This window comes from Ranitomeya imitator, chromosome 2, assembly GCF_032444005.1.
Source record: "Ranitomeya imitator isolate aRanImi1 chromosome 2, aRanImi1.pri, whole genome shotgun sequence".
In the NCBI taxonomy this organism is placed as follows: Eukaryota; Metazoa; Chordata; class Amphibia; order Anura; family Dendrobatidae; genus Ranitomeya; species Ranitomeya imitator.
The window spans coordinates 216,743,588-216,756,896 of NC_091283.1; the positions used below are offsets into that span (position 1 = coordinate 216,743,588).

Here is a 13,309-nt window from a genome sequence, read left to right on the forward strand (position 1 = left end):
GGGGTAGCCATCAAACCTCCCTGGCAGAGACATCCATCAGACTCCTGCATAGGACATACCAGGTCCCGAGTAGACTGCATGCCATATACCCTAATGTAACGGATAAATGCTTTAGGGGATGCAACGTTGTGGGTGATATGAAGCACATTTGGTGGGGGTGTCCGGTTGTCTCGGCCCTGTGGCGGGAGGTTGGGTTGTTGATTGAGCAAATGTTTGGGAGGCCGGTGCGGCTTGACCCGGCTACCTTTCTCTTAGGCGCCAAGTACCCAGGTTCCTCTAATCGGTTCCACAGGTTGACTAACCAGCTGTGCATGGCTGCTAAGCTTCATATAGCTACCAACTAGAGGTCCTCCTCCCTCTCTATCCAAATAGTCAGAGTCAAGATGAATACAATTTTACTGTACGAACGCATCCACGCAACAAGAGACGACCTGTGGGACACCTTTCACCAAGTCTGGAGGCCATGGATGGATCTCAACACGAACTTGAACCTCGATCAGACCTTGTCAATATCTATTTGAAACTCTATCAAAACAATAGCTTAAAAAAAAAAAAAAAAAAAACTCTGATAACTGAAGGACTGGGGCGTGGGGGCTCGGGAGTTTCCGGTGGGGTGTGGGAGGGAGGAGGAGGAGTCTATAGTTTAGAACAAAACTCTGCCTTGTCTTGTGACTGTACTGTAATCGGTTATGAAGAATAGCACAAAACCTTATTCCCCACCCTGATTTTCCTCGTGTTCGTCTCCCCTTGTACTTGTCTTGTCATTATCAGTTCATTGAAGTTATATTTATATCTGTATATGTATACCTCTTTTTCTTGGTTTATATGGAAGTTTACTGATCTCCCTTAAGAGGGAATTTGTTGTAAAACTGTTATGCTGATGAAAATAAAACTCATTGAAACTAAAAACGTATGAAATCTTTATAATTGTACTCCAGTAAATATAAAAACATCTCACTATTAGAGCTAAAAAAACAAACCTGAATCTCCAAACTTTATGAAAACCAAAATTTGTGTCAGTCTTGAATCTTTTGGTCACGACTTAATAATATTGCTAAATGTCTTTTAAAGGGTATCTGTACTCACAAGTAACTTTTGAGTGTGTGGATTAAATACAGTTAGGGCCAGAAATATTTGGACAGTGACACAAGTTTTGTTATTTTAGCTGTTTACAAAAACATGTTCAGAAATACAATTATATATATAATATGGGCTGAAAGTGCACACTCCCAGCTGCAATATGATAGTTTCCACATCCAAATTGGAGAAAGGGTTTAGGAATCATAGCTCTGTAATGCATAGCGTCCTCTTTTTCAAGGGACCAAAAGTAATTGGACAATGGACTCTAAGGGCTGCAATTAACTCTGAAGGCGTCTCCCTCGTTAACCTGTAATCAATGAAGTAGTTAAAAGGTCAGGGGTGGATTCCAGGTGTGTGGTTTTGCATTTGGAAGCTGTTGCTGTGAGCAGACAACATGCGGTCAAAGGAACTCTCAATTGAGGTGAAGCAGAACATCCTGAGGCTGAAAAAAAAGAAAAAATCCATCAGAGAGATAGCAGACATGCTTGGAGTAGCAAAATCAACAGTTGGGTACATTCTGAGAAAAAAGGAATTGACTGGTGAGCTTGGGAACTCAAAAAGGCCTGGGCGTCCACGGATGACAACAGTGGTGGATGATCGCCGCATACTTAATTTGGTGAAGAAGAACCCGTTCACAACATCAACTGAAGTCCAGAACACTCTCAGTGAAGTAGGTGTATCTGTCTCTAAGTCAACAGTAAAGAGAAGACTCCATGACAGTAAATACAAAGGGTTCACATCTAGATGCAAACCATTCATCAATACCAAAAATAGACAGGCCAGAGTTAAATTTGCAGAAAAACACCTCAAGAAGCCAGCTCAGTTCTGGAAAAGTATTCTATGGACAGATGAGACAAACATCAACCTGTACCAGAATGATGGGAAGAAAAAAGTTTGGAGAAGAAAGGGAACGGCACATGATCCAAGGCACACCACATCCTCTGTAAAACATGGTGGAGGCAACGTGATGGCATGGGCATGCATGGCTTTCAATGGCACTGGGTCACTTGTGTTTATTGATGACATAAGAGCAGACAAGAGTAGCCGGATGAATTCTGAAGTGTACCGGGATATACTTTCAGCCCAGATTCAGCCAAATGCTGCAAAGTTGATTGGACGGCGCTTCATAGTACAGATGGACAATGACCCCAAGCATACATCCAAAGCTACCCAGGAGTTCATGAGTGCCAAAAAGTGGAACATTCTGCAATGGCCAAGTCAATCTCCAGATCTAAACCCAAATGAGCATGCATTTCACTTGCTCAAATCCAGACTTAAGACGGAAAGACCCACAAACAAGCAAGACCTGAAGGCTGCGGCTGTAAAGGCCTGGCAAAGCATTAAGAAGGAGGAAACCCAGTGTTTGGTGATGTCCATGGGTTCCAGACTTAAGGCAGTGATTGCCTCCAAAGGATTTGCAACAAAATATTGAAAATAAAAATATTTTGTTTGGGTTATGTTTATTTGTCCAATTACTTTTGACCTCCTAAAATGTGGAGTGTTTGTAAAGAAATGTGTACAATTCCTACATTTTCTATCAGATATTTTTGTTCAACCCTTCAAATTAAACGTTACAATCTGCACTTGAATTCTGTTGTAGAGGTTTCATTTCAAATCCAATGTGGTGGCATGCAGAGCCCAACTCGCGAAAATTGTGTCACTGTCCAAATATTTCTGGCCCTAACTGTATAACACTATTTCTGGCCATAATATGACTTGTAAACTGCATTTTCACCAGTTTTCTCACTTTGCATCATCTATCTCTAATTTGCAATCCAGTCTGAGCTGGTGGGAGGAGATGAGCTAATGCGAACTCTCCCATACCCAGCATGGGACAAAGGGATGGATTTCTGCTCTTCATTCCTTAGTTATCTCACAAAGAGAAGCAGCAGCTGCGAGGAGGATACACTGCAATAGCGATCAGTGTAGATAGGAATCCAAATCAGAAATAAGGAAAAAGTTCAGCATGATCTTTCTTTGTCTTCCTCTGCTTGTTTCCTCCCTCTGCTCCTTACTCATTCTCTTCCCTCCCTTGCCTTAGAGTAATACATCAACATCATAGTGAACTGGTATTCCATCTTGTGCGATATAAACAGCTTCATTCTGTCTTGTTCAGAGTTGGATGACAAGTTCAGTATGCAGGAAGGAAGAAGTGACTGATAAGTGGTTAAGGAAGCAGATTTCCCTGATAAGATATATGACAAACTTTCGTATATTCGCCTGTATTATTAACATATGCAAAGTTAGTTTCATGTGACAAAAACAGTAAAATCGTTTGACTCAAAAAGTGTCAATTGAAATTTTATATCTGCAGATTTATTTCTACTGGATCTGTCGGGAGACTGGCGCTTTTGCCTGGTTTGCTGATCTGCTGCGCTCTCTGGAACAGGAGATGATCAGCTCTGGAAAAGATGGATTTCTTAATTATCGACTCTTTTTGACGAGCTGGGACAGCAGCATAGTATGTGTCATGTGAAATCTCATAGCTTTTACCAAACTGTGACCAAATCTTTAAACCTAAACAAACAATGCATACAACCAACGATAACATTTCATTGAACTCTGCCCAGTTGTAAATTTACAGTGCAGGGTTAAAGCTCCTGCTCATGCAGGGTGGGTCTCAGGCTGTCAGAAACAGCCAGGGACCCTGTGGAGACCACAGAAGTGGTTTATTACCGCTTCTGTCTACTATTTCATCAGCTGCATGTAGTGTACAGAAGCAATGGTGCAGCCAAAACTTCCATAGGACCTGGCAATCACATGGGTCTTGTGGCTTCTGTCACTATTGGGAGCTGTTTGCCTCTGTAACTGGGGCTACTCTGAATGTCCCAGTTACAGTGAAAGAAATATTCCATGGAAGACTTTGATTACCTTTTTGGGGACTAATTATGTAAAAAATACATATATAAAACATCTGCAAAAAAATGTAAAAAAAAAAGTCCCATTACAAAATACTTTAAAATATAAAAAAAAACGGATGTTTTTTCGTACAAAAGAAGTTTTAATAGATACAAGAAACAAAAAAAATGACTCATTGTGTATCGACATGACCATAACCTATAGAATTGATTTAAGAGGTTATTTGGTGTTAAACATGAACATTAATTTAATTAATTCAGCAATTGATAAGCCATATAAAGGAGCTTATTAGATTTTGGGGTTTGTGTGAAATTATGTCCAATTTGCCTTTTTTTCTGTTTTTTTTTGTGTTGTTCAAATACATACAAATTAAATAAACATGTGGAATTGCAATAATTTTCTGGGAGAGATACTTCATTTTCTGGTACAACTTCAAGGGTGCCAACATTTTCGGCCATGACTCTACATGGTGGCCTTTTAAGGGGGCTGTGAAGTTTCTTTTATTCAGACCATGGACTGGGCTGACTGGAGGTCCGACCACTAGGATGGAGGATAAGTTGAAATCTTAATACAACCTTTTCGCTCTCTTCACTTGCTATCACTCTTTTCTCCGCAGGCCGGCCACGCCATTATTAACTTTGATGTGGCAGTTGATACAGTTACAGGATTAAAGCAAAAAACCAGTTATGGACGACCCAACTGGGAGAATGAGTTTACACACGTGGCGGAGACACATCCCTGGTATGTAGAGCGGTGATCGAGATGATGACTGTATGTCTGTAAAGTGAAGCTCTTATTTTTTATCTTCAAAAAGTTCCCCCGCAGCAGCAATTCTTCTGTGTTTGATTAAAAGGTGTTTTCAGGCCATTTGCAAAATCAACAAGCCACATATCATTGCCCACGTCGCCCATGAAAAAAAAATCTCGTGTTGTATTTTACAAGAAATGTTGAAATAGCAGTGGGAAAGAGCATTATGTGAAGGGACTTGCACTTGACTTTCTGCTGAAAGGATGACTAACCGGGTGCGTAGGTTTGCGGGCCGCAATTCAAGGCATTCTAGGAAAGCGATGGATCATCGGGGTAATACACAGAGGACCCCACTATACGTTGGTTGACAGTGATCAGACCCGCTGATTTTGGCCATCTGATGTATATAGGGGGCCACCCAGATCCTACATGTAATATTGATGGTTATACAATGTAACACTTTACTGGCGCTGTTATATCAGACCTTTCATGTAACTGCTTTTGTACTTCACCTCCTGATTTACCACTAGAGATAAAACTCTGGTCAAATATCCAAGGAACACTCACGTCCCAATAATCCACCAGTGTAAACAGGTGTTATGGGTGTGTCATGGGTGACAGACAGTCATCATGGATCTGGCAGATGAAGGTCATTGTGATAAGCTCAAGCACCCTCTTAAATTTTGTATATATGTTGTGGAGCGATATCTCTCTCCCTTTAGGACCAATAGGTTGCCTTCACCTTCTGCTGCGGATTAAACAGCCTGGTGAGGGTTTAAATTCATTCAGCATCTGCAGCATGTTGTTGGTGTTAGCTCTACTTACCTCAGCCTTGTTGGAAGCTCTAACAGTCGGTTAGCGGCTTCCCTGAGGACCCTCGGAGGATTGCTGATATAGCAGTGTTTTTTTCAAGCTAAGTATTCCCTTTTTCGTCTACCCCCTTTTATCTCAGTTGTAGTGAGGAGTGACTAGTGCTTAACTCGTCCTCTCCCTAACCAGGACCTATTGCTATGGTGAGGCAGGGATTAGGATCAGCGATAGGTGCAGAACCTATATAGGGATGTTAACGCAGACAGAGTGATTTTAGATCTGTCTAGGGATCTCCACTCCCCGTTCCTTAGTGCTTGAGCTCTCCCTTCCCTTTTCCCATGGTTGTGCTCTTAGTAGTCTCACACTGTGTGTGTCATTAGACTGCCGATCGCCCAACGAACAAGCAAAAGGCTTAAGTAAAAGTCATTGTTCTCGTCAGCACATTTTCTTGTGTAAACAGACCATGTGCTGCTGAAAACAATAACCATCTATCCACCCAGAACCATCTGTGCTTATTGGTGTGCCTAAACCAGCTAGTAAATGACTGATGACATGCCTCTAAATGGGCAATTGTTTAACTACCACGATTGTGTAAAGTAAACGCAGCTTTAGGCCATGTGCACATGTTCAGTATTTTTCGCTTTTTTTTCACGTTTTTTCGCTATAAAAACGTGATAAAAATGCGAAAAAAACGCTTACATATGCCTCCTATTATTTACAGTGTATTCCGCATTTCTTGAGCAAATGTTGCATTTTTTTCCGCGAAAAAAATCGCATCGCGGGAAAAAAAAGCAACATGTTCATTAAATTTGCGGAATCACGGGGATTCCGCACACCTAGGAATGCATTGATCTGCTTACTTTCCGCATGGGGCTGTGCACACCATGCGGGAAGTAAGCAGATTATGTGCGGTTGGTACCCAGGGTGGAGGAGAGGAGACTCTCCTCCACGGACTGGGCACCATATAATTGGTAAAAAAAAAAAGAATTAAAATAAAAAATAGTGATATACTCACCTTCGATGGCCCCGGAGTCTTCCCGCCTTTCAGCGGTGCATGCTGCCGCTTCCGTTCCTATAGATGGTGTGTGTGAAGGACCTGCGATGACGTCGCCGTCTTGTGATTGGTCGCGTGACCGCTCACGTGACCGCGATGTCATCGAAGGTCCTGCACACACACACCATCTATAGGAATGGACGCCGCTGAGGAGATTGGCTGTCTGCAGGTGAGTATAACCATTTTTTTTAATTTTTTTTATTATTTTTAAACATTCTATCTTTTACTATTGATGCTGCATAGGCAGCATCTATAGTAAAAAGTTGGTCACACTTGTCACGCACTATGTTTGACACGTGTGACCAACCTGTCAGTCAGTTTTCCAAGCGATGCTACAGATCGCTTGGAAAACTTTAGCATTCTGCAATCTAATTTCGCTTGCAAAATGCTAAAAAAACCGGGAAAAAAACAGGAAAAAAAAGCAAAAAAAAAGGCGGATTTCTTGCAGAAAATTTCCGTTTTTCTTCACGAAATTTCTGCAAGAAATCCTGACGTGTGCACATACCCTTAGACTTTTGAGCTTCCGCAAATTGACTTTTCAATAAACAAAGAATGTAATAGTATGTGCAGCTTAGTCAGGCAGTGAGGTAGCAGGTAGGCTTGTGGTACTTAACGCCTTCGTGACCGAAGCTTTTTTCGGAGCTTTTTTCGGTTTTGCTTTTTCATTTGTAGATGAGTTGTACTTTTGAACTACATCATTGGTTTTAGCATTTCGTGTACTCGAAAACGGGAAAAAAATTCCAAGTGCGGTGAAATTGCAAAAAAAGTGCAATCCCATGCGAGTTTTTTGTTTGTCTTTTTTGCTAGGTTCACTAAATGCTAAAACTGACCTGCCATTATGATTCTCCAGATCATTATGAGTTCATAGACACCAAACATGTCTAGGTTCTTTTTTTATCTAAGTGGTGAAAAAAATTCCAAAGTTTGCTATAAAAAAGAGAAAAAAATTGCATCATTTTCTGATACCCGTAGCATCTCCACTTTTTGTGATCTGGGGTTGGGTGAAGGCTTATTTTTTGCAAGCCGACCTGCTATTTTTAATAATATCACATTTGTGCAGATACATTCTTTTGATCGCCCGTTATTGCATTGTAATGCAATGTCACGGCGATCAAAAAAACTTATTTCTGGCATTTCGATTTTTTCTCACTGCGCCATTTAGCGATCAGGTTAATTCTTTTTTTTATTGATAGATCAGGTGATTCTGAATGCGGCGATACCAAATATGTGTACGTTTCATTTTATTTTTATTGCTTTATTTTGAATGGGGCGAAAGGGGGGTGATTTAAACTTTTATGTTTTTTTATTTTTTAAACAGTTTTTTAAAAACTTTTGCCATGCTTCAATAGCCGCCATGGGAGGCTAGAAGCTGGCACAACTTGATCGCCTCTGCTACATAGAGGCAATGATCAGTTCGCCTCTATGTAGTAGAATTACAGCATTGCTATGAGTGCCGACCACAGGGTGGCGCTCATAGCAATCTGGCATCAACAACCATAGAGGTCTCAAGGACACCTCTGGTTGTCATGCCGATGCACCGCTGATGGAGGCATTTAATGGGTTAATAGGCACAGGTGGATCGCGATTCCACCCATGTCTATTGCGGGCACATGTCAGCTGTTGAAAACAGATGACATGTCACGGCTTTGAGGTGGGCTCACCGCCGGAGCCCACCTCAAAGCGGGGCTTCTGAAGTCGGATGTACTATCCTGTCCGACGTCAGAAAAGGGTTAAAGAAGAAAAAATATACAGGTGCTTCTCACAAAATTAGAACATCAACAAAAAGTTAATTTATTTCAGTTCTTCAATACAAAAAGTGAAACTCATATTATATAGAGTCATTACCCACAGAGTGATCTATTTCAAGTGTTTATTTCTGTTAATGTTGATGATTATGGCTTACAGCCAATGAAAACCCAAAAGTCGTTATCTCAGTAAATTAGAATAATTAACAAAAAACACCTGCAAAGTCTTCCTAAGTGTTTATAGATGTCCCTTAGTCTGTTTTAGTATCTCCACAATCATGGGGAAGACTGCTGACTTATAGATGTCCAGAAGGCATCACTGACACACTCCACAAGGAGGGGAATCCACAATAAGTCATTGCTAAAGAAGCCGGCTGTTCACAGAGTGCTGTATCCAAGCATATTAATGGCAAGTGGAGTGGAAGGAAAAAGTGTGGTAGAAAAAGGTGCACGAGCAACCGGGATAACTGCAGCCTTGAAAGGATTGTTAAGAAAATACCATTCAAAAATTTGGGGGAGAGTCACACGGCATGGACTGCTGCTTGAGTCATTGCTTGAAGAGCCATCACCCACAGACGTATCCAGGACATGGGCTACAAGTGTCACATTCCTTGTGTCAAGCCAATCATGACCAATAGACAACGCCTGAAGCATCTTACCTGGGCTAAGGAGAAAAAGAACTGGACTGTTGTCAGTGGTCCAAGGTGTTGTTTTCAGATGAAAGTAAATTTTGCATTTCATTTGGAAACCAAGGTCCCAGAGTCTGGAGGAAGAGTGGAGAGGCTACAATACAAGCTGCTGGAAGTCTAGTGTGAAGTCTCCACAATCAGTGATGGTTTGGGGAGCCATGTCATCTGCTGGTGGAGGTCCACTGTGTTTTATCAAGACCAAAGTCAGCGCAGCCTTCTGCCAGGAGATTTTGGAGCACTTCATTCTTCCCTCTGCCAAAAGGCTTTTTGGAGATGGAAATTTCATTCTCCAGCAGGACTTGGCACCTGTCCACACTGCCAAAAGTACCAATACTTGGTGTTAGGGGTCGAGTTCCCGCCTCTGCACAAGGGGGAATCTCGGGCCATCTCCGCTGCAGTCTCCCATTCTTCTCCAGCCGCAGTGGAGCCTGCTCAGCAGAGATGTCAGTCCCAGTGTCTGGCTCAGCCTGATACTGTGCGGATGGTTACTGCTGCCTTTCCAGGCTCAGTCATTGTAGCCAGTACTGGTCAGCGGCGAGCAGACGTCTTTGGGACTAAGTCCTGCTTTTCCACTTCTGAGCATGCCCAAGGTAAGACCTCTCATTGGAGGTCAGGGGTCACATGCTCAGGTACTGCAGCAGCTACCATTGGTCCTTTAGGAAGGTCCTGAAGTTGCTCAGATACTGTAGCAACTCCCATTGGTCCTCTAGGAAGGTCCTGAAGTTGCTGCAGCTATAAAAGGTTTGCATGGCCGCATGGCCATGCGGTAGTATCAACTAAAGTTATGTGCTCTGCACCAGTGTGGTCTTATGCATGTGGATTCAGGGTTCAGCTGTAATAAGCCCTTAGAACACCGGCAACTCTGGTGAGGAGTTTTGTGTGAGTGGATTCACGGCCCGGTTGAAATAAGTCCCTAGAATACCGACACCTCCAGTGAGGAGTTGTGTGTAAGCTTTGCTGACTGCATGACCACTGTTGCCTCTATTTGCTAGCTGTTCCCCTGTGATGTTAACAGGGCACAGCGTTCTCTTTTCTCAAGCGTCTCTGTGAAGTAACAGAGTTTGCTTATACCGCCGTATAGTACCGCCATCTACTAGCAGCAGGTTTCTCTCCTGCATGGTGGACTCCGGGTTGCAAACGCACCTACTATTCAATATATATTTACTTGGTGCATTCCGCCAACCCTAACAATTTGTTTACAAACAACAGCATCATTGTGCTTGATTGGCAGTAAACTCGCCTGACCTTAACCCCATAGAGAATATAGAGAGTACTGTCAAGAGGAAGATGAGAGAACAGACCCAACAATGCAGACGAGCTGAAGGCTGTTATCAAAGCAACCTGGGCTTCCATAACCCCTCAGCAGCGCCACAGGCTGATCTCCTCCATGCCACGCCACATTGATGCCGTAATTGATGCAAAAGGAGCCCCGACCAAGTATTGAGTGCATTTACTGAACATACATTTCAGTAGGCCCACATTTCGGATTTTAAAATCATTTTTCAAACTGGTGTTATAAAGTATTCTAATTTACTGAGATAATGACTTTTGGGTTTTCACTGGCTGTAAGCCATAATCATCAACATTAACAGAAATAAACACGTGAAATAGTGTGTAATGACTCTATAGAATATGAAGGCCGTTTCATGCTATCGTGATGGCTGAACCCGTTTCGCGCTGTTGCAGCGTAAAACAGCCATTGTCCTCTCCCGCATACCCCCTGCCTACTGCTCTGCTGGTGTTGTTTCCTGGATTAAAGGACTTCTAACGGCAGAATATGGTGAGTGCCGCTTTAGATTTTTTGACCGATGGTATATTGCATTTTCTAATGTGAGCACCACCAATAGCATACTGCGAATTGGTCTACAAGAGAGGGCAACTTTTAACCCCTTAATCCCATATGACGTACTATCCCGTCGAGGTGACCTGGCACTTAATCCCCAGTAAAGGGATAGTACGTCATATGCGATCGGCCGCACTCACGGGGGGAGCGCGGCCGGGTGTCAGCTGACAATCGCAGCTGACATTCGGCACTATGTGCCAGGAGCGGTCATGGACATGATCGCAGCTTTTCGGGGGCATAGGGAAGCATCGCGCAGGGAGGGGGCTCCCTGCGTGCTTCCCTGAGACCCTCGGTACAAGGCAATGTGCTCACCTTGTACCGAGCGTCTCCTCCCTGCAGGCCCCGTATCCAAAATGGCCACGGGGCTACTTCCGGGTCCTGCAGGGAGGTGGCTTACTAGTGCCTGCTCAGAGCAGGTGCCGCCAAGCCTGGAGCAGTGCACGTCAGATCGCTGTTCTGACACATTGCTCTGCAAAGTGTCAGATCAGCGATCTGTCACTATAGTGTGATGTCCCCCCTGGAACAATGTGACAATGTAAAAAAAAAAACAATCCTAAATAAAGAAAAAAATATATATATTGTTCCCATAAATACATTTGTTTACATAAATAAAAAAAACAATAAAAGTACGCATATTTAGTATCGCCGCGTCCGTAACGACCCGACCCATAAAACCGTCCCACTAGTTAACCCCTTCAGTGAACACCGTAAAAAAAAAAGAGGCAAAAAACAACGCTTTATTATCATACGAACAAAAGGTGGAATAACACGCAATCAAAAAGACGGATAGAAATAACCATGGTACCGTTGAAAGCGTCATCTTGTCCTGCAAAAAATGACCCACCATACAGCATCATCAGTAAAAAAATAAAAAAGTTATAGTCCTCAGAATAAAGCGATGCAAAAATAATTATTTTTTCTATAAAATAGTTTTTATCGTATAAAAGTGTCAAAAAACATAAAAAAATTACATAAATGAGGTATCGCTGTAATCATACTGACCCGAAGAATAAAACTGCTTCATCAATTTTAACAAACGTGGAACGGTATAAATGCCCCCCCCATCCCCCCAAAATAAATTCATGAATACCTGGTATTTGGTCATTCTGCCTCACAAAAATCGGAATAAAAAGTGATAAAAAAAGTCACGTGCCCAAAAATGTTACCAATAAAAACGTCAACTCGTCCCACAAAAATCAAGGCCTAACATGAATCTGTGGACCAAAATATGGAAAAATTATAGCTCTCAAAATGTGGAGACGCAAAAACATTTTTTTTTTGCAATAAAAAGCGTCTTTTAGTGTGTGACGGCTGCCAATCATAAAAATCCGCTAAATAACCCACTATAAAAGTAAATCAAACCCCCCTTCATCACCCCCTTAGTTAGGGAAAAATAATAAAATAAAAAAAAAATGTATTTATTTCCATTTTCCCATTAGGGCTAGGGCTAGGGTTAGTGTTAGGGGTCGAGTTCCCGCTTCTGCACAGGGGGAATCTCGAGCCACCTCCGCTGCGGTCTCCCATTCTTGTCCAGCCGCAGTGGAGTCTGCTCAGCAAGGACGTCGGTCCCAGCGTCTTGCTCATTCTCACTCTGTTCTGAGAGTTACTGCTGCTTCTCCAGTCTCTGCTATTAAAGTCTGTGCTGGTCAGCAGCGAGCGGACTTCTCTGGGACTAAGTCCTTGTCTGCACGTACTGAGCATGCCCAGCGTAAGGTCTCCCGTTGGAGATCGAGGGTCATGTGCTCAGGCTCTGCAGCACATTCCATTGGTCCTCTTGGCAGGTCCTAGAAGGGCAAAAGTGCTGTGGCCACTTCCTGTGCTGCTGCTATATAAACTGCGCATGACCGCACGGCCATGCGCTAGTATTGTCAAACAATTGCTAATGTGTGTATGTTGTGAGTGCAAGTCGTCCTTGGATACCCCTACCCTATAGTATGACTGTTCGCGGAAGGTGTATGGCTGCTACCTAGCGCCCGACTTATCCTACAGCACTAGTCACACATTATAGCGTCCAGTTGCTGTGACCGCCAGTACGGCGCCGTGCACTTCCTCTGTGCTTTCCTTACCCAAGCCTGGGTGGTTAGTGGCGTTCGTCAGTGCGGCACTGCATGCTCTTCTGTTTCATTTCACACCCAGTTGCGGTGTTGCGCCAGCAAGGGTCTAATCGGACTTCAATCCCAGTTGGGGTTGAGTTCGCTGACTACTTGCTCGCGCTTTAGGTACGGTACCGCGGTCCTGTGCCTTAACAGGATTGCTTCTTTCATGCTGGGTGAGGTTAACCCACGCGTGTATACTCTAGTGTACCACCATATAGTCTGCTAATTGCTAGCAGCAGGTTTTCACCTGCACGGTGGACCCCGGACTGCGAACGCATCTATACCATCTGTCTTGGTGCGTTCTGCCAGTCCTAACAGGTTAGTGCTAGCGTTAGGGCTAGGGTTAGGGCAATTGTTAGGGCTAGGGTTGGGGATAGGGTTAGGGT

At 43.2% G+C, this 13,309-nt stretch overlaps 1 protein-coding gene across 2 annotated transcripts in view; it reads left to right on the forward strand.

The window, feature by feature from the left end:
* The window catches only part of NOX1 (NADPH oxidase 1), an 81,556-nt gene that overhangs the window by 63,386 nt on the left and 4,861 nt on the right, over positions 1–13,309 (forward strand). For both annotated transcript variants that reach the window (XM_069748574.1, XM_069748576.1), the window contains 2 exons: positions 3,395–3,541; positions 4,556–4,680. In XM_069748574.1, the coding sequence (XP_069604675.1) occupies positions 3,395–3,541; positions 4,556–4,680 (272 nt within the window). The remainder of the gene's footprint in view (positions 1–3,394; positions 3,542–4,555; positions 4,681–13,309) is intronic.